Source organism: Falco punctatus (genome assembly GCF_963210335.1).
Source record: "Falco punctatus genome assembly, chromosome: 1".
Taxonomy (NCBI): Eukaryota; Metazoa; Chordata; class Aves; order Falconiformes; family Falconidae; genus Falco; species Falco punctatus.
In genome coordinates, this window is record NC_137580.1 from 127,568,251 (window position 1) to 127,593,730 (window position 25,480).

The following is a 25,480-nucleotide window of genomic DNA, read 5'->3' on the forward strand; positions in this document are numbered from 1 at the left end:
CCTTAGAACTCATACATTCATCCACACAGCAGTCAAAGCAACTAGAAAAAGCCCAAGCATGAGAGACGTTACCTTCTACGTTGTCCTGGTATTGGCACACCTGCTCTTGATGCAGCACTGGGTCAATACACACTGAGCGAATCCTGGTGGGTAAGCGCAGACTGCGCCCAGTCTCAGCCAAGATTATCACATGCAGCAGGGTGTCAAGGAAGGTCACCCAGTTCCTATTCCACAGAACTTTCCCTCTGCTTGCTGCAGAAGAAGAAGAGGAAGCCTCACTGATTCTGTTATTCAGCAGATGCCAGAAGCCACTGCTTATCAAATGCAAAGTCTGCTGCATGTACCCAGCTCCCCCTGTAAACTCCCAACAGTCAGTTCTACACTGGGGATAACAGCTTTCCCAATGCTCTGTCAGAACTTGTAGCTGCTCTCCATTATCACACAAAGTAAAGTTACCACACAAATTGACAATCAGGTGGACTGTCAACACAAATGGAATTAAAAGGTCAAATATTTAATCATTACAATAACCATGCATATCATTCTTCTATAGAAAGTAAATTCACCTTCACTGTTGCATTCCAGAACACCCTGGAAAGTTGGTCCATAATTATAGCCACGCAGATGCAGCTCTTGGTAAATGTCTTCTTTCAAGAGGCCAGAGTCTGAGCTCATGTCTACTTGAGTCTGAAAGTCCACTGTCTGGTTGTGGAAGTTCTTCAGATCAGTGTTGTTTTCTAGGAGGGAAATCTTCCCTGATGGGCACAGTGGCAAGAATAAGAGTCATCAGTGTCCATAAATAACGGATTTTAGCATGACAGTGCATACACATACACTTCTTTCTCTTACCACTCACAGCCAGATTCCCATTCCCTGACACCTCAAAGCAGTGGGAAGCAGGCATCAGTCTGACTTCCAGCTGTATTGATCCTGCAAGAAACATTGCAGAAGATGGGACTGTGAGGTCATTCATTGCTACCATCTGCAAGCAGAGCTTTCTTTCACCATCTCCAGACTCACTGTGCACAACATGTAATGAAGATGACTATAACACGTGCTACTTGACTGTATGAATTAACCTCTTTGTTCAGTCGTGTCACTCTCTTCTTTATATTCTTTCTCCCATGTTCCTCCTCATTTTCCCCTCGCACTTCTTTCCTCCCACTCCCTTCATCTTCATTATGCAGTTTTGCAGTCATACCAGCACTCCTCACTCACCCTTTTTGGGAAGGATAGTCGCCTGATGAATTGTGACTTCTTCAAGCATAACAGCTGTTCGCTCCACAGCCATACCCAGAGACCGTGCCAGAGTTCGCCAAGCCAGTACGAGGTACCCAGTCGCTGGGTACAGGACTCTGCCATCAATACAGTGACCAACCAAGTAGTGGTCAGGAGACTCAGGACTCACATCTGTCAAAGAATAAAGAGCAGAATAAAGATACCAAGAACACCCTAATAAAAAAGGTTTTCCCCCCTTGATGTCTGTAAGAGGTTCTACCCAACTACCCTGCCTGGCAACGCACACTTCCCAAAACTACTGTGAGTCTGAACCAAGACAGTTCCTGCTCTGTTCACACTCTCTTATTCCATTTCAGAATCAGGTCCAGTCTTTTTCAATCCAAACATTAAGCTTCAGAAAGTGGCTTCAAGGATACAGCTTTGACTATCCTTTTCCTAGTTTTTAAAAAAAGGAAATGCAGAGGTAAAGCAGGAAAGAGATAGACCAACGAAAACCCCCAAACAGGCAAACACACCAATATTGTAGACTGAAGCAGATGCAGAGCCTTTGGAACCTGCTGGAAAGTCTTCAGCTTTTGGAACATCCCAGTCCTGGTTGTGGTCCCATTTGATGTATGGAGATATAAGGGGTGTTCCCACTGGAACAGGGTATTTCACAAGTGGGAACAAGTTATTTCCAAGAACATTTATCCTAGGAAGACAAAAAAGATCAAGACAATGAGGGAGGCAGGGGAGTAGAAAAAAAAAAAGGGGTGGGAGGGCAGGGTGGGAATTGAACATAACACTTAGAGGTCAGACAGTAACTGGCCTTGGGCTCCATGTCAGATTTCTCCAGGAGTACAAACACTTATTGCAGCCAAATTTGTAATTCTAACAGTCTATAAGATGCAAAGTTTATTTCCAAGAGCTAGTTCCAGGTTCCTAGGCCTTCTAAAACGGGACACCTCTTTAAAGGGCACCTTCCCAGCCCGAACAGTCTCTAACCCAAGGCAACATTTCATAAGTGAGCATGTTAAATATGTAAAGCGCATAAAATTTTTCCAGGTTTATTGAAGGAGTATTTCAATCCTGCATACTAGAGAAGAGACTTGAATTATCTCCTAACTGATACCCCACTCACCCTCTTCCCTTAGTCTCCTTACCCAGTTAAATGAATCTTCCCAGTCTGCATAAGGAAGAACTCCAAATTATTTTTGTGCTCTTTTTTCATCAAAGGTAGAATGGTGCAAGTTGGTTTCAAAGTTCTCCTCAAGATAGCCTGGTCAGATAAGAGTCCATAAATCACTGGAGGAAGGCATTACTTACTACTTTGTCTCTGAATTTTTCTCTGTAGATCTCAAGCCACTTCTGTTTCTGTGCCAAGAGTTCTGCGTTAAAGTGCTAGAATGTACACTTTTAACGGGTAAGAGGAAGAGCAGCACAATACCATTCCAGCAAACCAAGAAGTTGCGCATCTGGTAAAGCAGAACCTTCATAATATTAATACAGTTCTGCCAACACACAAGTCTCCCTTTCCCAAGCAAGACTGTCAAATGGAATCAAATGCTGCACTTCAAGAACTGCAGAATCACCCTCTCAAGCCTCCCACTTGTGTGCACGTGCACACATGCACAGACACAGCTTAGGCCCTTACTCCAGGAGCAGCTCCTTTTGGCCTGAAGCATCCCAGCACATTTTCCAAGTAACAGCTATTAAATCAAAAAACGCCTGACCCATCTTGTATCTCCTCTTCAATTTGATCCAACCATCTTTAAATGGGAGAAGGGAGGGAAGAGAAAACCAGAACGCTTTCACACCCAGCTGATAAAGTCTTCAGTCACTTGCATTAGAACCCAGAATTGTACAATGGTTTTAACATTATCTTTTTATCAAGAAAAATATCTGCCTAATTTAAAAGCTCTGCTCTGATTCTCCCTTCACGTCAATTTCAAAGCATAAATAAGACTAACATAACACAATAAATATACACTGGATTGTAACTCAGCAGCACTGTATAACTCTTCAACTTGATTCAGAAGTAACTATGATTCTTTTTAAGACTTTCCTCCTCTTGCATGCCACAAACCAAGTAAAGACTAGTCCTTGAGACTTCAGGGACAGGCACAAAACCGCAGCACTGATCTCGCTGAGCAAGTGCATCCTAATATACCTCCTGTTCTGCATTCCCTATTATGGACCTAATTCCACAAAGATCATTTCTTATGAGGTGGGGAGAAAGGCAAAACGATCATAAGGAGAAAGGAGTTCATGAAGAAAGCAAGCTCTTGTGGTCTCAGGCTACTTGGGCTAGGAGAAGATGGGGAAACACCACTACCAGTCACCACCTTCTAAGACAAAAACCTCAAACCAAATCAGCAGATAGATGGTGATAACAGATTTTTCATAGAGTAAACCTGTTAGTCTTGAATATCTCCCCCCATTCCAAGTTTCACATACACTTTCCATTAGATCCAGTGAAATGCTTTTCTTACTCATCGCACAGTCCAGAGAGCCGACTCTGCTGTGTGCATGGCAATGAATAAAGGCAACAATGTGAATATTTGGATGGGGAAGCAGTAGTATGTTGGGGTTTTGGGTTTTCTGTTTTGCTTTGATTTTAAGATTAACATACACCACCCCCCAAAAAAACCCAAACCAAATGAAAATTCACACAAAAAAAACCCATCAATAAAATGCTAAAACTGGGAGAGACTCAAAAGTACTGGAGGGAGAAAGCATTTTCAGAACAAAGAAGGGGGAAGAAAAAAAAAACCACCTAAAACACAAAAACGAAAAAATGCAGCACTGTTCCCTAGTCCTTGGGCCCTCAATCTCCTTGCTACAGCAGCGTATCAATATAATATTACGCTGACACAATCAAACATAATACCTGTAAAAGAGCATGTGGAGCAATCTCTACTACAACAGCGTTCTCCGGAACATGCTTGAGACCTTCGTGGAACAGCACCGGATTCACTAGGTTGTTCACATGATATTCTGCAGAGGAATTCCTAGCCAGTTCACTCTGCCACTGAGATTCAGGGATTGATGTACTGATCCATCGTGCTGAACGAGGTTTAGGGTGTGGAATGATCTACAGACAGACAAGGAGGCGGCACAGGAGGAAGAGTTACATGTCACAGAAAAGGCAGGCAAAAGCAAGCAGCCCCTCCTTTTCACAGGCCATTTTTCTCAGGTTGATTACTCAAGACATCCTTCTCCTCGAGGCCACAGGACTTCAAACCTTAGGTCTCACAGAGGTCTACATGCTTAAGGTACTTCCTTGTCCCCCTAAAGAGAGAGACCCTCCTGAGCTTAACATCACCTATACTCAAATCCAGGTGCCCGAGCGCAACCATGTGAGCCACAGTTTGGCAGCTTTACCTTCTGCAGGGCACTAAGCAGCACCGGTGCAATAGATGCCATATAATAGGAATGAAATGCCACTCCAGCGCTGCGCACCTCCTTTGCGAACACACCATCCTTTTTCAGTGTGGTGACAAACTCAGTCACGGAGTCCTAAGAAGGGGAACATAAGTGAACTCAAAATGAAAGCTCACAATGTATTTGGGACCTGTATGAGTCACTGCACTCCTTCCCCCCGGCCACGCCCTTCATCACTTGCCACTAAGGGGAATCATATCTGGGATGAGGTTATCTCAGCATTGTAATTTATCACTCATCACACTCATGGCTGTAAGACTATTCAGCGTAAGAGATCTTCTATTACTAGCTTACTGAGGCACTAACATCATGTCCTCTCACAGAACATTTGAGCGTTTACGCACAGCACCATGTCCCCTCCCGTCCTTCAGTCCTGCTCCCCCTTGCGAGTAGCTGAGTTTTAACTCAGCTTCATGCTTTCTTCAAACCCAAACTTCATGGGTCCCAATCACTTCCGTATGCACCGTATCAGCTCCTTGCTCACCAGCGGCCCCGAAACAGTGACAGTATCTTCAGAGTTGTGACAGGCTGGTACCACATTGGGAGGACAGCGTTGCTTACATTCCTCCCATGTCAGACCTGCAGAAGGAAGCCCTCAGGATAACACAAGTATTTCTAGCAGCGAGCCTCGTAACAGGAGGCAATCTTAACCACAGAATCACTGTGCTTAATTCAGCGTTTTGCAAAACTGGCAAAGGTTCTTAAGAGAGAGACAGAGATCCACTCTTGTCCCCAAAAGTGATTCTGCAAGAGCTAAGGATACTTATCTCAGGGCTTCAACATGCCATTTATCACTGTTCTATTGAATGAGAACAAGAACAGATGACTGAATCTTTGTACCAGCCCATTAAGGGATGAGGCAGGGGAAAGCCCACATGCTTTCAAAGAAGCTATAGAATCGGTTACCTCATCTTGACCTTAGCAACCTGAGCTAGAACAGGAGAGACAACACATGAGCTTGACTCACGGAAGCTGAGAGCCACAAAATAACCATAGAAATTGACAAATCTAGTGGCTTAAACTAGGTTAACACATGCAGCATCCCGTCATGTATTAAATGGATACAATAGGAAGAATTTGAATCAAACATCAGATTATGAAAAATGTATTATATGCAGCACTCCAAGGTAAGTTCTGTGATAAGCTTGTCATGTATTTAATATAAAGGAGAAAAAAAGCTAAATTAGGTAGGTAGTCCTTTACAGCATTAGTTAAAAGTAAGAAGTCTCAGACTGTAACAAGTGACCTAGTCAAACACACAGCATTAGACCTACAACAGCTTTTCCCTTAAGTATTTCAGGTTTTAACTGACCACTGCATCCAACACTAACACACACAAAAATAGTAATGTTACCAATGAAGCTACACCACAAAGAAAACCTGCTGGGTCCAAAGTTCAAAATTTCACTCCATAGTGGGCAAAGCTATATCACTTACAGAAACACTGAGCAAAGCTTGTTCAGGAGAAAGCTTCTGCCTAAGTGCAATTAGGCTCATGTAAGTTCTACCAGTATTAAATACCACGAGCCAGTTGCCCACTACATAATAGTGGCTTACTGCTTTTGCATCTCACTACTCTTGCAGACAATCAGATTATTATTTTTTTAAAATAATGCAAATATGTATATATAATGTGTGCGTGTGCACACACACATCTCTCTCAAGAGCAAAAACACCCAGTGCCTTAAGTTTTTCACCTCTCTTTTCAAGGATATTACTTATCAGGCCTCTGTCATTGGTCACCCATCAATAAATCTCTCTGTTTCCACTTAATTTTGGATGGATTACCAAAATTCTGCTGCATTCCAGTCAGAAATTAGTACTATTATATCAACTTCAATATTTAATAATGTTTTCCACATCAAAAGAAAGAGGCAACAGTAGCCAAAATTTTACAGACGTGACTGTCTCTGCCAACACATTTCAGAGCCCAGTTTTACCCCAATGCTATACAGAGATCGGATGTACACTCTTCTGGAAAGGGTATACCTACCCACAGCAGCCATTCCTCCCGGCGGCAATTTGGCCTCTTTAACGCATCGTCCCCGCCAATAAGCAGCAAGAATAGCTTCTTCATGACTTAAGGAGTTATCTGCGTAGCCACAAGCTAGCTCACCCACTGAGTGGCCCAAAATCCCATCAGGCTGCAGACCTGCAGCCTTCAGCAGATCAATCTGGGCAATCTGCAAGGAAAAGTAGGATTAGTGATTCCATGCCAGAGTAAGCAACTATCAGGCCCCAAAGTGAGTACATTGCACACAGCAGCAGTGAGTACATTGCAAAAGGTCTTTTTGGTACATTCTTCTTGGCCTCACTGCGTTTTTTTCCCCCCAGCCTCATTTCAAAGCAATTCCAAGAATCACTATGTGACTCCAGTACTGTCTGGGCCTCTCCACTATGCAGCTTTCCACTAAGAAGCTATTTCAAACAACAGGAGGTTGTCAAGAGCATGTCTGTACAAAGCAAGAGGCAAGACCAGCTTCCAGATGACCTTTAAAGCTCTACCTCTCTATACTTTATCAAGAAACAACGAATCCCACATTGACACTCAGAATTAGGAGACTTCCATTGGCATCTTTTAGTTCACTTGCAGAACAAATTTTAGAAGGCATTCAGCGAAACCTTGTTCTTGGCACAAACACCTTCATAAAACTTAAAGACATTCCTTAGTGTCTTAAAAGGAGAAAATGCCCCATGCAGATATACACACACACACATCAGTTTAGCTCAGTATTTGTCCAAGCATCTTGCAGGTGGCAGAGCCCTGAACTGCTAAGGGTGCAACACGCTCCCTCCTATCAGAGAGGTATTTCTAACAGCTGCCATTTGCTGATTACACAGAACAAGCTTCATTAATTAGTATAAAGCGTTAAGGGCCAGGCACACTAGAAGAGTATGCCTATGTGGATTGAGTCCATAACGACCTCCACCAGCCATCTGAGTCTTACCTGGATAGCAGCTAGTCCAACAAATGCATGGACAGTGTCATCGAAAGTGTTTTCATCTGCTTGCAGAAGCAGGTCTGAGACCTTTAGGCCTGTGTTCTTCAAAGCCTCGTCTGAGCGCAATATAGACTGGCGAAACAAATCCAGCTTCATAAGGCTCAGGCCCATACCTGTCCACTGCGTCCCCATGCCTGCAGAATAAGGAGGGAGAAAGGGAGCTTCAGTAACACTCCACAAAAGGACATCACACACTTGCTCTGGCAGTGAAAGAATTCTATCCAAGAGCAGAACACTGTACATTTCTATTATCCCCTAAATTAGGCACTGTTTTTTATTCTCCTGGACTTTACTATCACCAGAAGATAGCAAAGTTGGAAGATCAGATAAAAATACAAGAAACATGAATCTCCTAGACATATCACAGGGCTGCAAGATATTTCCTCATGCTATAGTGAAAACTACATTACAGCACAGAATGCAACTGCCCAAGCCCCAGATCCAGAGGAATGCAGAAGCTTGGACCCACTGCACACCTACCTGAGCAGATGTACCAGAGCGGTCTACCAGACGCTTGAACTTGCTGAACCTCTTGTATGTCACTCTCAGTGCCAACTAGCGCATAGCCCCTGTAGGGCATGGAGGACACAGGAACCACAGAGATATCGGTGAGCAGGCTTACAAATGGGCTGCATCCTGCATGTTTTCTGCTCTCTTGAATTAGTACTTCCACAGCTTCCTGGGTTCTGCCACAAAACTGAACCAGTCTTGGCACGTTACAAGTCTCAAGAGGCTGGTGTTTGTTCTCATTCGGCCTCAGAATGACATGGGCATTAGCACCTCCAAAGCCAAAAGAGTTGATACTGGCAAGGCCACCTTTCACTGGTGTTGGTTTACAAACCACCTCCAAAGTGCCATCTTGTAAGGCAGGAATATCTGGATTTGGGGTATTGAAATGAAGATTTGGAGCCCATAGCCCATGTTCCAGAGAGAGAATGACCTGGAAGAAAAAGCAGTGTTCTGTGCTCTGCATTTCCTTGTAACAAACATTCTTTTGTTACTGTTTTACTACAAGTGACCACATAGAATACACTAAAGCAGCTCTCTAAGGGACACTTCAGAGAATAGCGTTACTGATGTTCATCTAGGCAAACCCTAACTCCTTGCAGGAAGTCAGCAGTGGTCAGGGTGGTAGCTTTAAGTTCAGCGTTCAGACCCTTTCTAACTGGAAAGCCATGCAGTTTTGCTGGTAAAGCAGCCTGGCTACTGTAAGTATCACATCTTCCTTCTCCCCTTTTAGATTCCTGTCCCTTCATTACGCTCTGCTTCATCTCTGCCCAGTCACACAACACCACACATGCTCTTCCTTATCACAACAAATGCTTCTGTTTCTGCCTTTGCTGGGAAAGAGCCAAGTTGAAGCATTGGTAAAGGAGTTTGCTTGCTGCTTTGCACCCATTTGTTGTCTTCCTGACCCAAAAAAGCAGGAAGAACAGAATGGTGAGAACTGACAGAGCCAAAGGGAAGTACAGAAGCAGGATGAGAGTTAGAACAGCTGTGTCAAAAAAAAGAGGAGCTCCCTTCCCTCAGCAGCATCCTACAAACAGCCCATGACACCAAGCCCATACTCCTCTGAAGCACAAGTCCAGCAAATCACAGACTACAAAGTCAGCTGCCAACACCCTGCGCTCTCTGCATCTGGCAGTTCCTTCATCACCCCGAAATCGTCAGAGAAACATACTGGTTGGGGAACTGTTCTTTCAAGTTGACTATCAGACATGACAGCCTACCTGGAAGAACAACCAGCATAAACGCATTACTTCAACTCCAGCCAGCACGCTTAAAGTTGCAGTCTAAATGTTTTCATGCACGCTGTCCTACACCTACAATACTATGCACTACAAACTTGCTGTTGCTTTACACAGCATACATATTCATACTTTTAAGCCTGCCATGGTTTGTAACACAAGTTAAGAGACTACAGCACAGTGAGCAAGTTATTAGGCTGAGCAGTTCAAAGGTGCAGGTGAATTTTCCCTCCCATACCAGAATTTAACTAAAGTGGCCTTAGCAAGACCTGGTTTCTTTCCTACCTATCAACATAATTAATGGATTCTCCTCAAGTTTGAAATCAGATACTTTCAAGATCTATTTTCCTAACTAGTATCTCAAATATAAGAGAATTTCATGGAATTTCAAAAGAAAACATTTATGGAAACAGCAGACTTCGAGACAGTTACTGTTTAAGCTTGGTGTAGTTTCTGGCTTGGTCTCAAGGACGCCTGATCTGCCACTCTGATTAACTTCCCAATCTTAAAATACCAAGTACTGCACAACTTCCAAAGAATCGAGAACAGAGACAGAGCTTCTAACATCCTCCCAAAGCTTCAGGGACTTTCGAAGTGCCAGATCTGGAAACGAGACCTAACACAGTTTAACAAAAGCATAGCAGAACTGTACTCTAGCAGGTATGATGGGTGCCATAGGGTCTTGCCTGCAGCTGTAACTTCCAGTACAAAGTAAGAAAACTGATTTAAAAAAAACAACCAGAAAACATGGTGTCAGAGAAGTCTTCAAAAAGAGATTGTGGTCCTTGGTTTTGGAGTTCTGCATCCTCTAAGAAACACAGACAGGGAAACAGTATCTCAAAGTTATGATCCTGTCCGGACAGATCATGGCAGAACTGCACTAAAACTGTTTACAATGTACAACACTGTATGCATGAAGAGGTTTATTTTGTGACTCAGTTATCATTCCTTCTAAGAAGGTGTCAGTAAGAGACATGTGGTGCTCAAAAAAGTAAAACTTTCCTCTACAGGGAGACAGATGCTGCTGTGATTTATTTGTAGGTGATACTATTCACAGCAAGCTGTATCTATTCAGGTCACAATAACCATTTTAAAGAGCCTAAAATTCTAGCAGTGACAGTGTACGTGATTTCAATTTGCATGGTCCTAAGGCTGTCAGTAATAGGCTTACAACCAAGTGTGAACATTAACTAGCGCTCTGCTAAGCAGTTTAGCAGCCAGAGCCAATCTGATGGTCTGCCCACAGCAGTAGTGAGCAGGCTGGTTGCCAAGACAACCAGTTACTCAAGCTCCCCAAGAACTCACCTGTGTTCCTGCCAGCATAAAAGTGAAGAGAAAGAAATGATATAACCCTGACAAACAGCCAGAAGGATCAGCTACCCTACTGGCATAGACAGCCCACTCTGCCTTTTATCTTTGGTCATCACTGACTACTCCAAATGTTTTAAGTCCCTCTACTTCTACGCTCCTCAAAACCCAGATGACTTACAGCAGAGCTCTGCTGGAAGGCGCAGTGTAAGGATAACCAACAGTGACCCCAAAGCCTTTATTCTAAGCAGAGTTACGCTCCTGTAGAATTCAGTAGGAAGGGGGAACTAAGGTTTGTGAGAGTGCACGTGCACACTTCTGCACACACGCAGCAGAAGGCCACCTGGGCATCTGTGTCCAGCTTGCAGAACAGCCACCTGAGCTTTTAAAAGTATTTACAGGTGAAGCAAGAAGTAGATAATTAATGAGAATGACCCAAGTTCTTCTCATTACTAGTGAACATATCTACCCTGGATCAGTGCAAATTTTCCTTAAAACAGACATTAAATAACCCACACACTGTCATGTTCCACCCCCGGTTTTCCTTCTCAAGCCACTCATTACCTTGGCTAATGCAGCAAGCCCAGAGGCAGGCTCTGGATGACCCATGTTTGACTTGGTTGACCCAATCAACAGCGGCTCTCTCTCACATTGACAGAAAACATTCACAATGCCATTTACTTCCTGTGGATCTCCAACCTAGCAGAAAGAGGATCAGAAAGGCTGTTAGCCAGCACTTCCAAAACACACTACAAAAGAGAAACCTGGAAAGATTAAGATGTTTGGCAAAATCCAAAAGTGGTAAAGCAGTACATATTGTAGTAACTGCCAGATGGGAGACATATAGCTCCTTTTGGAAAAACAAGGAATAATGTGATGGAAAAGCCTGTCAAGCGATGCAAAGGGAATAAGGGAGATGAAACCCCTCCAAACCCAAAGGGGCCATGCTGACCTTGGTGCCTGTCCCATGAGCTTCAACATATTCCACTTCTGCAGGGTTGATACCACATTCCTTGTACAAAGATCTGACCAGCTTCTGCTGCATCTCTCCAGATGGGAATGTCACACCTAGGACCAAAATTGCTGTCAATTCCTCTCTCCCATCAGATATTTCCTGTTAGCACCCTTTTTAGCACCCTTTCAACTGCTTGGGGCTACCGGGTCCAAAAAAACCCAAAACCCAAAGCTAGACTTTTTCAGGATTTACACCAATGTCCTTAGCACCAAACACAATAAACCCCCCAGGCTCTTTGGAAAAGCAGAGGAACCAGAAACGGACCTGAAGCAATGGGCTAGACCAGTGTGGAAAGACACGGGTTAACTTCTAGGACATGTCTAGATCAAGCAGCACATATGAACTTGGTGTTTCCATAACTGGAGAGTGGGAAAAGTGGGACAGCAGTAGGGAAAGAGCCTTACAGTCATAAAACCACCTACATTCCTAACATCAGTGCAGAAATTACTGCAGAGATGTCCAGAGGAAGGCTAAACTAACAACGGGACATTCCTGTTACTTGGTACAGTTGAAACCACCACTTGTCTCCTTCAACTTCTTTACAAAATGGGGTCCTGAACTTTGCATTACCAAAGAAGAAAAATCAACCAGTAAAAAAACCTTCACACTTCGGTAGTACCCCACAACAGCCCGTTTTTGATGACAAAGACTCTAGACTCTAGACTGAACAGTTCCGTACATGTCACTTTTCAGAGGCTCAAGGCCTACCTTGCTCCTTGAAGCCATCAGTGTTACTTCCAGCATTGACTATTGTGGCATAGATACGCTTAGCCATAGATCTCTTGGTCAAAAGAATGACAACAACAGCTTCAGAGCGACAATATCCATTTCCTGAGATCAGAGAATGAACAAGTCACTAATTCTGCTCTGCTTTGAATAAAGTGGCAGAACACCATGCAGTAACGTTCTCATTCCTGAGATATGACTTACAGCAGACCACTTAAGAGTATGACACAGCCAGTTCTTTAAAAAAAATTAATGTCCTAGAAAGGATCACTGCTCATCACAAATTATGACAGAAAGTTTCCATCAGGAGACAGCTATTTCCTTTCCCCAATGGCTAAGGAATGAACCACATAGTTTCTTCCCCACAGTTAGTTTTCCAGGTTCAGTGGAGCATGCACCACAGATCAGGCCCAGGGTACGTCCCAAACACTGCGCCTAAGGACCGTTACAAGACTGGCTCTTTGCTGTATTACAAAAGTATCTGGTCACAGACTCCACAGTAAGTTCCTCTCAGACAACATGACCACCTTTTGTTCTAATGCCTTACCTGAAACATCGAAAGCCTTGCAGGCACCATCAGGGCTAAGCATACCCAGCTTCATGAACTGCACAGAAGTGTTGGGTTTCAGCAGAAGGTTGACCCCCCCTACCAGGGCTGCACTGCACTGTCCATGACGAATTGCCTTATAAGCATTTTCCAGAGCCACAAGACTAGAGGAGCAGGCTGTGTCAATAGTTATGCTTGGTCCTTACAGAACAGAAAGTGAAAACAAAACCGGTAAAAACCAGCTTTTATTTCCTAGAGTTGCTACAGGATGGGATCACGAGAGAAACATATTTTTAAAAAATTAAGTAAGAGTTGCTTCAGAACATAACAGGTACTCCTGATACAAGGGGAGAAAAGAATCACCATCTCTGCCTATTTACCAGGTAACAAGGGATGAGAAAAGTATGGGGGGGGAAAATGCAAAGTGTGGCTTTAAGGGTATTTCTAAAATTCTGTCTCCATCAAAAAGAGGTATCGTAGCTTCACATGCAGGTCTCACTTATTTCCCCATTCTCAGCAACAAATATCCCTCCCCCTCCCTGGTCCCACCCTTGCCATTATCTCTGTTCTCTGCTGCTCTTGGGAACAAGGCCCACCCCCCTCTCTTCTCTTCAATGCCATGTCTATGCCTTCAGTCACATCATTCTGGTGGCTCTCCCACTTCACTCAAAAAAAAGCCAACTGTTCCAGTAAGTTTGTCTCTGGGCTAGCAGACTTCTGCATAGCTTGACACCAAACAGCAGTCTAAGGTCCGAAAAGGACCTAGGCCTTTTTATGGAAGCCTCCTGACATCATCACCTTTCAGATGAATGCTAGCTATGCCCAGAAACTAAGACAAAGCCTTACAGTGAGTGTTATCACAGTTAAGTTTTCTGCTTCTCATATGCCTCCTTACAGTAGTTACATGCTACTTTCTCATCCCAAAAGGGTCTACGACATCATATCCATCCCACTCCTCTACAGAAACCACAGTACAATCATGCTCAAATTGCATCAACAGTTTTGGGGGCACTTACCTGTTAAGTCATAGAAGTAGGAAATCCTGTTGGCAAACATAGCACGCTGGCAGCCAGTCATACTGTATCCTAAAAGCTCTTCTGGATCTTGACTAAGGGCTTCACCAGCTTCTGACCCACTGGCACCAATCCATACACCTGCATCTGTGCCACGGAGGGTGGCTGGATCAATACCTGTGGGGATATTGGAAGGTAGATTACAGCAGACAAACTTATAATAAGGGGCAAACTGGGGAAACACCAAGTACACTGGCACCAGCTCATGAAATACTACTTACTGTCTCTTTCGGCTGGCCTGCAGTACTTTTCCCTTACCTACAGTTATCTTCTATCTGTTTCAGCTGCAGACCTTACAAGCCTTACTGCAAGAGGCCACCAGAATTTTGGTGCTGCCTTTTGGCAAAGACATACTGTTACCAGAGACAGCTTTTCAGCTTCGCTGAGCATTGCTAGTCTTGCGTCAAAAAGCATATGGACCATGAAAGACAGAAACACTGATCAGAGAAGCTAAAAGCTGACTTCCAGTGCAGAGAAAAGGAGCAGACCAAAGGGGAGAAAAATCACAGCACCTGGAATGTCATGTGAGCACATAAGTATCTACCTGTAACCACAGATAAAGCCCAGATCTGAAGTACAAGACAGAAGGGAAAATTCTTAAGCACAAAAGCCAACAACCAGAACAAGAAAGAACTCTACTCTAAAAGACTGCATAGCAAGCTCAGCTTGCAGCCGTCTCTGCTGGTTCCTCTCTGTGCTTCAGGAGTCCTGGAGACAAGCAGAATATTCAAGCCTCCAGACTGAGGCTCAGCAGCAGAGGAGCAAGTGTTAATTTTAGTAAGTCAGTACCAGTGAGGTGGTTCCAACTTTTTCCCATGTGCTTCTTATGTTCAGACATGAAACTGATTAACATAAAGAACAAACTTTTTGGTTCTGCAGGTAAAGAACTCAAAAGCCCAGAACACTGGTAGCAATGGAGGAAAGAGGCTCCAATTTCTGAAATCACGCTTCCTGGACAAACCTTCTATAGAAGCACATCAAATGCCAAATTTTTTCTATGAACCTGGCCAACAGACAGGAATACATCAGGCTATCTGCCATTCTTTTAGAACATGGATGAGAATTCTAACAGAGACATCTTCCTTTTGCACTACAGCCATGCCTTTAACAACAGGATCTATTACAGAATATTAGATCAGAGCAAAACACACAAAAGCTCTAGAACTGTTAACTGTTTAAATGTTTCTGTTGTACTGACTGGACTATATGATACATTTGTCAGAGATCTGCTGGCAGTCAACACAGATTTCCTACTTTGAGTTCTAGAGAACAGTTTTCTTCTAAACACCGTACCAGTTCCGTGGCCTGCTCTCTAATGTGATGGCTTTCTCTTTAATTAGAGATCTCATCACACAAGCGCATGTCTGCACCTGCTGCACAGAGACAATACAGCACAGTTGTCCCTCTTCAGTCGTTCAGCTGCTTACCTCCATCCAAAATAGCTTCAAAAGAAACTTCCAACAGCAAGCGAAGCTGAGGATCCATCGTATGAGCTTGTTTGGGGTGAACCCCAAAAAAGGATGCATCAAATTTGCTTATATCCTTGAGCTTTCCATTTCTCTTGGGCAGTCCATAAATTCCTGTGAAGAAAAATTCAACACTGCGTCACACAATACATCAGTTCTGAAGCAGCCACCAGATGACACAAAAGCACAGAACAACCACAGCCAATTCCTTGTTGCAGTACCCAGACCACTGCACAGCTATCTGCCTACCAAACTCTGAACCTCATTTGGAAATGAGAATGCTGCATTAACAAAAACAACTGTCATTTGTAAGACTCTCCTGGATATGGCAGCAAAAGACAGCTATCTGGTTTAAGCATTTTTGCTTTGGAAAGTTGTACCAAGCACATAAAGAGAGTCCAAATCAGCGGTTCCAGTCACTCACCAGTGAGAAGGAAAACAAAATCTACTTTTCACTTCTGCAAATCACTAGCTTGAACTGACATACATGTGCTGAACACTTCAGAAAGACAATCAGACAGAAAAGAACATTGCAAAAAGCCATAAACCACAGGACTGGAGTCCCTGTGCTACTTCTGAACCCAGAAAAGCATCAGAGCCATCTTACTGCCACAGCTATCAACAGCAGGTACAGGATTAACCTTGCCTAGCTGCCCTGTCACAGTATTCTTCTGTTTGGGAGCAAGCTACATATTAATCTATAAGCTAGTACTACATAGGACATGACGTTATAAAACACACTGTCTGAGAACTTCATAAAAGCATTCTGTTCCTGAATTTCTTTATGATCTGTCAGAAGTGAATTCAGAAGCTCTGGCAGGGTTTTGCATCTGATGAACCCTTTCCTTTCACAGAGTAATTCCTCTGAAACACTCAGGACGTGGGGCTCCAAAAGCAGAGACAATAAGCACTCACCTGGCTTCCACCTCCGATCATCCTCTGTGACCATATCGACTCCATTAAGCAGGTTCTCCCAAAACTCTTGCAAGTTCTCCGATTCTGGCAGCTTTCCTGCTATGCCTGCAATCACCACGTCCTCCATCTTTGAACTTCTCCCTGTTGCTGAGATCCACAAAGCAGTAAGACTAGTAAGATTTCACACAGAGAAGGAGAGTACACGTGTCTTGTCTTCCTGACATGTTGTGACAAACAGGCATATTTGCAGCAGAAACACCCACATGGGAACAGCCCTTGGAGTTTCTACTAAGAGAGACAGACATCCCAACTAACCAAATCAACTGTAAAATACATGGGGTCAGTGAGGATGAGAAAAACTGATCCTCAATGGATCACTGGGCTCCGAGAACCAACAGTTTCTGCATGACAACTAGAGAGTGAACAGGTCTAGCTCTGCTAAATGCAGAGCCTCTGAAGTCAGCAGAGAAGAAAGATGAACATGCTGGAGCAGAGGTGGGTGGAGAAATTATGAAATACATATAGTAAAATACATAATTACAAGGCAAACCTAACAGGTAGCCAAACAAGTTCTACAATCATTCCAAAGTTAAATGCTAACTTAAGAATCAATAATCAGAACATTTGTTGGAAGCAAAGGAAAAAAACCAACACCCCATAACAAAAACCCACAAAACCCACAAAAACCAACCAACCAACCACACACAAAACACCCCAAATGACCCACCACCACCACCCCCTCAAAAAAAAACCCAAAGAACATGCACACAGGCAAAAAACCACACAAAAGCCCGAAGATTACAATGAAGTTACCATCATTTTAAATACATGAAGCAAGAAATAAGTTCTACTTGTAAAGTGTTTCCCAACTGGACCCTGCACTGCCACATGTGTAGAGGACTGGGAAGGGGGAACCGAGTGTATGTGATAGAGAGTGCGGCTTTAACCTACGAGTTGGCAGAACCGATCTGGTTTCCAGACAGGATGAAAAACCTTATCTGTTGTCCCAAGGAATTTGCATTCTAAGACACCAATCTCAAACACCACAAGACAACATCATGCTGCATAACGTGGCATCGCGGGCCATCCATACAGATCACAACACCAAGAGACACTTTAATCTATTAGTCACACTCATTTATTTTCTATAACACGAAAAATGTTAACAATGAAGCAGAGAGAAAGCAAATTAACCTGACGTCTCCATTAAATTCAAATTATAGTATGCAGATCCTAAATAGACAAGTTAAGGGCAGAGGGGGAAGCCCCCATATATATATACACACACACACACATATATATGGGTTATTTTTATATATATTTGTGTATATATGGGTTAATTAATATATATATAAAAATATAAATAAATAAAAGTGGTTGCATGAACAGAAGAGGTAGCAAGCATTCATAGTAGCTCCTTCAATAATTCTTCTGGTAAGCAGAGGCAAAACATTCTTTAGGGTTAATGTGTGGCATTTTAACCAGTGAAAACCACAGAGAAAACTGGCTATTCAAGTAGCTAAAAGTCTGCCTTAAACTTTAAGGAGAAACTTTGCCACAAAAGACCCAATGTTTGCCCTCGCCACGCACCATGCTCCTCAGTGCCATGGTGCAGGTGCCTTGCTCAAGCACTGCTGCTGTTGCTCGACCATCTCCTCCACAAAACAGCTCCAACGGATACTCCTAGCTTTGTACTTGTTTCTCCAACCCAAGACATTTAATTTCTGCATTGTTTTTCGGCCTCTTTCAGGAGTTCCTGATGCTTCCGAGCAAGAGCCAGGCCTCCCCATGCACACCCTGCCCAGGCACAGGGCCCTCCTGCTGGTGGGGTGCAGAGCCACCAGCGCTGCCCTGCCACGACGCCCCGGTTCCCCCTACCCTTCCCCTCTGCAGCTGTCGCCCGCCACATCTGCGGGGTAACTCCAGACTTATGCAAGACTGGAGCAGAAGAGCAGATTGTCTCACCCAGACCATCCCTCTGGGAGCAGGCACCCAAGTGCTCCCAAAAGGATGTTCTGGATTTCCCAGTCTCCTGCCAAACACCCAGACCAGAGCACTCGTGTTCCAAGCGGGTTATGCATTTAGGAAAGGAAACACCAAGAGCCAAGCATACAAGGCCCTCGCCAAGGAGCCATTCCCCAAAACTGAAGCTGGCAGCAACGTGCCAGGCCCACGCTGCTCTGAAGGGACACCTCTCAGTGCCACCCACCAGCCTGGGCCAAGTCAATTTTGCCACTGCCATCGCTAAGCGAGGGCCACGGCATGGCCATGCTCGTGGGAGCCCCGTGCACGGGACGGAGAACAGTTCGGGCACGGGGCTTGCAGTCCCAGCATCAGACAAGAGACCCACAAGGGGATAATGTTAAAATGATTCAACTCAGCTATGTGGCCAATGATCTCTAGGGAAAGCAATGCAATTCATATTTCACGGGACCAAAATGTCACTTCCCGGATTGTTCCTTCCTGCCCCACATCTTTCCCTGGAGTATCAGAAAACCTCCATCCAGGTACAGCCAACCTTGACAAAACGTTCTTCTGAGGCAGTGAAATAATGGAATTTATCAGCAAAGCAGTTTTTGCCAACATGTTGTGAACGTAGTTGAGCAAGACTGTGTCAAATGTGGAGAGAAAGATGCTGCAGTAATCAAAATTTAGAACAAGAGCCAAGAAGTTAATTTTAGCTGGGTGGACGGGTAAAGAAGAGTCACAACTTAAGAATTTTTATGCACAAAGAACTCGAGAGATTTAGACTTGACAGGAAGACCTCCAAATGCCTATGTCTAAGATAACATACAGATCTAGCAGCAGACAGCAGCAATGATTTGCTGTGGAAACAAGAGTGAAAAGAGAAAAAAAATATCATTAATATTAATCACTTTTTATTCCAGGATGACTTAAAGTAGATGTTACGGCTACGAACAATGCCCTTGCTCTTCTTTGACAGGAAATAAGTACGTAAACCATTTTAGAGTTGATTTACTTTACCTCCAAATGGTGTATTACAGTATTTCACATATTATGAGATGCATTTTTCCTGTAGAGCATTTTTAGACTACAAACAGCACACTGACATATTTTTAAGTATAAGACATAGCACAGATAGAGGAAAAAAAATTGTTTCTACAGAGGTTTTAAAGGAGATTGGAGTACAGCAAACACACAGAAGAGATTGCTCCTACTACATTTGATGAGCAAGGTGATCACAAGCAACAGGTCAAAAAAGGAGACAAAGACGACAGAAAGGGACAAGGAGGATTCTCAGATTTCTTAAGGCTGTATTTTGCTGGATCCAGCATCCTTTTTCCCCTGCTTCCCCATGGTTTTGCATGGCTTGAACTCTGTGAATCCTTCTCAGACAGCCTATATTTTTAACTGTGGGGGGAGAGAAGCAACACCCCACACACACCCATCAGTGTGACAGACACCCCAGATAAGCGTAAACTACCACCTCACTGGATTTACACAATATTTTTTAGCAATAATATTGCACTGCTGACTCATTCCGTCTGTGACCGGTAATAACTAACAATCCCTTCTGGTATTATTGACTAGTAACAACTTTCATCACTTCATACCTGTGCTCTGGTTATCTGCCTCCCACATTAGCCATTTGACAAGGTTGGTTTGTTTATTGATACAATTTCCTTTCTCCAATCACATTGCACCTTCTTAATCTTTTTCTCTGTGTACTAGATACCTATTGGTGTGATGTTAGCTTAATGCTGTTACCAAGGTTACCCTTAAGTTGAAATACTGCTCTCCACTGCATTTAAAACAATTGTCTTTCAGTACCTCACTAATCCAGCACCAAAAACATTACCAAGACAAAAAGTATTAATGAGTTTTCCACCACACCTGGCAGCTGTACGTATATTTTTTCTAAACAAAACTTTTAATCTACTGTTTCCTTACAAAAATATCTGTGTGTCCATTAAGCTTGTGAGCTTTTAGAGGGGGAAAGAAAAAGACAAGAAAAACAAAAAAGCAAAGGTAAAATCAGATTTCTTCTCCCACTCATAACCCAACTCGCCAACCACATAAGAGAATGCTTTTCTTATTCTACTGTACCTATGTCCACCTGAAGTTCTGTGAGGAAAGGGAGAGAAGAAGAAACAACAAATAAAACCCAAATCTTGTTTTGCCTGATGTACACTTCTTCTCAGACAGGAGCACAACGTTTATTTCACTGTTATTTTGATAGCTGTCATCATGGTGGGATAGAATCCTCAAAGCCAACTCTGATGCTCTTTCTAGGCAGTCTAAATCTTTACCATTTTTGAAAGTCCCCTTGTTCTAAAATGAAACATCCATGACTCCTCCGTAGCATCCTTCCAGCACAGGAACAAGGATTGCTTTCTTGGTTTTTCAGTATGACATCATCATAATCCAGGTTTCCTAATTTCTGTAATTTCTGAAATTTGTAGTTAAAACTATCATTACATCTTCACTTCATTCGTACAGAGAGGTAACACCTGCCTCCGAAAGCCCTTTTTACAAGGCAGGTAAACACAGGCTGCTTCTCTTTTTTTTTTTTTTTTTTTTTTAAACAAAAGTATTTGGCTACCATTGATCTACATACTATAGTTTGGCTTTAACGAAGACTTCTTAACTGCCTCTTTCTGTTTCAAGCTGGGTTTGTCCCACTGGCCGCAGAAGAAATGAAAACCGGTGCCTGTTTTCGCGTTTACAGCGCCCTGCTGGTCTGGGGACGCAGCAGGGTGCAGCGCCGTTATCCCAGAGAAGTAGGTTAGATGCTGCTCCTGGAACCAAGGCAGCTCGGCCGGCTCCCAAATGGCCACAACCGATTTATACGAACACTGAAGCCCTCAGTACTGCTGCATCGTGTCCGCAACGTGCCCGTGCCCGCCCGCCTCCCGCACAGCCGCCCCCACCGCACCGCTAACCCCCGCCCGCTCCAGGGAGCGCCGGGCCGGCAGGGGAAATACGAACCTCGAGAGCCGGGGCTTCTCCTCCCCTCTGGTTTTACAAGGGACGCCCCCGAGCCCCCCCAACCCCCCCCGCGGGCTGACACCCGCCGCCGCAGCGCTGCCCACCTCGTACACAGCGCAGCTTTCGGCCGGGGAGCGCCGCGGCCGGCACCCCCGAAGGCCCCCCCGGGGAGGGAGTGGGGACACCACCACCCCCCGCGCGCAAACACGGCCGCAGGGGTGCCGGTCCCGCTCCCAGCGGAGCACAACGGACCCAGGCCGGGGCCCGGTCGATGGGCTACCTCGCGTGGGCGACTGCTTTACATCCAGATGGAAGAAGGAAGCTCAGCAGTACAGGGGCACCGCTTCGGAGACGGCTCCCCAGCGCCCACCGACAAACCACGCCAGCCACAGCCAACGCCGCACCCCCTCCCCTGCCCCCCCCCCGGCCCGACGGGCGGCGTAGCGCCGTGGCCCCGCTGCCAGGCCAGCGCGGCCCCTTGCTCCCCGCTGCTGCTCGGCGCCCGGGCTGCGGCAGCGCGGGGCCGCCCCCCGCCGGGGAAGGGCTCCCGGCGGCTGCGACGGCCCCAGCCCGGCGGTGAGGGGTCGCGGCGGCGTGGTCCCCGCCCGCCGCCAAGATGGCCGAGCACCAGCACCACAACGTAGCTGCTCAGGCTCGCTCCGCGCCGGGCAGGCGGAGCGGGAGGCTGGGACCCGATACACACCGCCAGGAAGGGGGGGGGGGCTCGCCTCGGCGCGGCCGCGCTGAGCCACAGCAGGGAACCCACGGCGGCCACGACGCCGGGCCGCAGAACGTTCTGGTGGTGCGGCAGACACGGGCCTGGCCACGGAACCCCTGCGAGGCCCCGCACGGCGCAAGAGGGACCCTCCCCGGTGCGCCTGCCGGCCGCAGCGGCCCGCGGAGGCTGCGGTTGTCCCACTGCCCGCCGGTACCTGCGCAAGGGCGGAAGCCTTCGTGCCGAGAAGACTCTGGCGCCGAGCCGCGCTGCTGCGGTGGCCGGTGCTCCGCTCTCACTGTCTCCCTCTAGCTCCCAGCGCTATTTAAGCAGTCGCCACCTCCAGCGGCCACGCCACATGGGCTGATAGTTTACTCCTTGCCGCAGTCCAATGAGAGCCGGGGCAGGGCCGCCCCGAGCCGGCCCCGGGGTGATGCCAGCCCCTGCCCGCCGAAGCAGCTTCACGAGGAGGAGGGGGCCCTGGCCGGGCCGGGGCGGGCCCCTTTGCCGGCGGCACCGGGCCAAGCCCTCGCGCCCCGCCCCGCCCCGGAGGCCGCGCTCTGCTGGGGGTGCCTGGCGCTGGGCGGGCCTGCCTGGAGAAGGGGGGAGGGGGGGGGGGGAAGCCGGGGGGCGCCCACCCGCCGCGGACACGGACCGTTCTGCGTTCCCGTCGTCCCGCGTGTGCGCGCAAGGCGGGGGGGGGGGGGGGGGGGGGGGGGGGCAACGCGGCCCGGCGGGAGGGGGCGGTGGCCGCCGCTCACAAAGGGCCGGGGCGCGGGGCTGGTCGCGCAGCCCGGCCCGGCGCCCAATCCGGAGGCGGCGGCGTGTAGGCGGGGGCGCGGCGCCGCCAATGGCGTGGCCCGTGGGGCGTTGCTAGGTGATGAGGCGATGAGGGGCCGGAGGCGGGTGCAGCGCGCCGCGCTTCACGGCGGCCACGGTCGTTCACCCCGGCGGCCCGCGGGGCCGGGGTTACCCCCGGGCAGCGGGCACGCCGGCCGCGGATGAGCTGCCCCGTGCCCCGGCCCGTCGCGCCGACGTCACTGGCGGCGGCGGAGCGAGGCCTGGGCGGGCCGACGCAGGGGGTGGGTCTGCGCTCCGCGGTGCACCCACCCCGCCTCGGGACGGCGGAGAGGTCACTCCGTGCGCGGGTGCCGCGCTTCCACCTTCTCGGTAACTCGCACGCCTTGCGTTAAAGCGGAGCAGCGAACACATATGAATTTTGTTCCGTGTTACCCTCCGCTGCTACTAAAAAAAATATTTAAAAAACTTCAAACCCACCCCCCGCCGGCAGCCGCAGGCCCGGGGCGCAGTCGCACTCCGCCAAGGTCCCTCTCCCGCTGCGCCCCCGGTGCCCGGGCTGCGGTGCGGCGGCAGCGCGACCTCTGCGCGCAACTTGCGCCTTTACCCGAGCGTTCCTCGGCGCTGTCGCAGCTGTTTAACCCCGCGGTAACGACCACGACCGGCACGGGCCGCAGCTCCGTGCAACCCAGCCGCGGCCGACTCGCCACCGCCTCCCTCGGAAAGCGCCCCAATTAGCTGAACACGTTGGTCTTAATATGCCCCCATATCCCCCCTGTATTTTGTACGCACCGAGCACAACCTCCCCCCACAGGACACAGGATCCAGGCAGCGTGTCCCTGTTACCCGTTGTTAACAGCCACACTGTTAATTTTCAGCCTGCTGGTACACTGCGTTCTTCCAGTTACTCTGAAACAAAGGTACAATGATTGAACTACTAATTTTTTTTCCTATCCCAAGTAAAGCAGATGAAACAATCAAGAGTTATCATCTTCCCTTACCTACAGTTGCCTTAAGGAAACCTGTTTCTCAGGGAAACTGAATAAATTAAAGTTGTGTTTCTGGCAAGAGGGCTGCATGACCGGGCATGCCAGGTGACACACATAGTGGGGCGGGGGGGGGGGGGGGGGGGGGAAGAGAAGATGGACACACACACCAAACAACCACAGAAAAAAAAAACCACCACCACCAAAAAACAAAACCCCTCAAATAAGCAAACAAAAAACTAAAACCCTGCAAAGAAACCTACACAAAGGCATTTCTGAAGCCTGCAGCCCATGAGCTTATACCCACAATACAGGGAATAAAAAGTAATAGTTTCTGGGCTCAGATGCAGCATTACAAAGATGACTGAACACACCACGCGCTTTCCAAGGCAACACTGCTTCCAGTACCTGTACATGCACAGAATCTCACAGCACTGAAATATTGCACATCTCCACAGTACAATATTGAAAACAGAACTGAAAATTTTAAAAATATTTTTCAAGATAATATAAAGCTATTAAGAACTTTAGAATTTACACATTGTGTTCTAGAAATAACCAGAGAGAGCTGTAACTGGTATGATCTGGGCCAAAATTCCTGTACTTGTTAGAAACCACTATGCTCTGAGCTACAGAAAGAGCCCATTCAGGGCCTGGTTCAGGGGAATGCATCATGTTGTTCCGGCTCATGAACAATGTTAAATGTTGAATCCAATAACAGGATTTTCAAGTAATTAAATGATTTAGAAGCTCACCAGGTCTCTCAGGCCTCATATTGGCTTGGTAACATCACAATGAAATTTACTGCAGATTTAGCATCCGATTATAGTATCATAGCACCTCTGCACTGAAGTAAAACATTTTCAGCAGGGACTAGAAAAATGATTATTCAAATTCTCACAATGATTATTACCACACTGGCAGATACCAAAGACAGCAGCTGTTCGCAAAAAGCACCAGGAAAGCATTTCTAAAAAGAAAAGCGCTACAGAAAAAGAGTGCTCATGGGCAAACAGCTCTCTTCCCTCATTAATCCTGTTTAGATCTTACACATTTTTAGCAGCAACTGAACGGTATTGTTCACTTCAGTGATACCACCCACAGAATCAGAAAATCGCTTAGGTTGGAAGGGCCCTCTTGAGATCACCTAGTCCAAGATCACCCTCAACCCAAGGAGGGACAGCTCCCAGGACCACGTCTAGTTGGGGTTTGAGTATCTCCGCAGATGGGGACTCTGTAACCTCTCCGAGCAATCTGTTCCAGGGCTTGACTATCCTCCCAGTAAAAAAGTTTTTTCTCACGTTTTTCATAGGTGGAGTTCCTAATTGTAATATCCCAAGACAGCTCAGCATTACTGGAAATGTTACAAAAATACACTGATTACTTGCTTCAGTGTCCTGACACATTCAGTTACATAGACATCCCTTGTTAGATCACAACTCATTCAGGTTTTCTTTTAGTTTGATCTGTTGTAAGACTTATTTCTTACAGTGCTTCTGTATGATTCCAAATGTTTCTAACTAATGTGTTTTCCACTGCTTTAAACTCTACACAATCTCTTGTCAAAGA

The 25,480-nt window shown here is 46.3% G+C and overlaps 1 protein-coding gene across 1 annotated transcript in view; it reads right to left on the reverse strand.

Moving 5' to 3' along the window:
* The window catches only part of FASN (fatty acid synthase), a 91,994-nt gene that overhangs the window by 22,302 nt on the left and 44,212 nt on the right, over positions 1–25,480 (reverse strand). The window contains exons 13-31 of the mRNA XM_080373820.1: positions 16,463–16,609; positions 15,509–15,661; positions 14,025–14,198; positions 13,009–13,209; positions 12,444–12,566; positions 11,673–11,788; positions 11,285–11,419; positions 8,145–8,604; positions 7,611–7,798; positions 6,656–6,845; positions 5,147–5,241; positions 4,603–4,737; positions 4,109–4,312; positions 2,382–2,497; positions 1,755–1,930; positions 1,219–1,410; positions 850–930; positions 567–755; positions 73–252 (exon numbers count right to left, since the gene is read on the reverse strand). Coding sequence (XP_080229946.1) covers positions 73–252; positions 567–755; positions 850–930; positions 1,219–1,410; positions 1,755–1,930; positions 2,382–2,497; positions 4,109–4,312; positions 4,603–4,737; positions 5,147–5,241; positions 6,656–6,845; positions 7,611–7,798; positions 8,145–8,604; positions 11,285–11,419; positions 11,673–11,788; positions 12,444–12,566; positions 13,009–13,209; positions 14,025–14,198; positions 15,509–15,661; positions 16,463–16,609 — 3,255 coding nt within the window. The remainder of the gene's footprint in view (positions 1–72; positions 253–566; positions 756–849; positions 931–1,218; positions 1,411–1,754; positions 1,931–2,381; positions 2,498–4,108; positions 4,313–4,602; positions 4,738–5,146; positions 5,242–6,655; positions 6,846–7,610; positions 7,799–8,144; positions 8,605–11,284; positions 11,420–11,672; positions 11,789–12,443; positions 12,567–13,008; positions 13,210–14,024; positions 14,199–15,508; positions 15,662–16,462; positions 16,610–25,480) is intronic.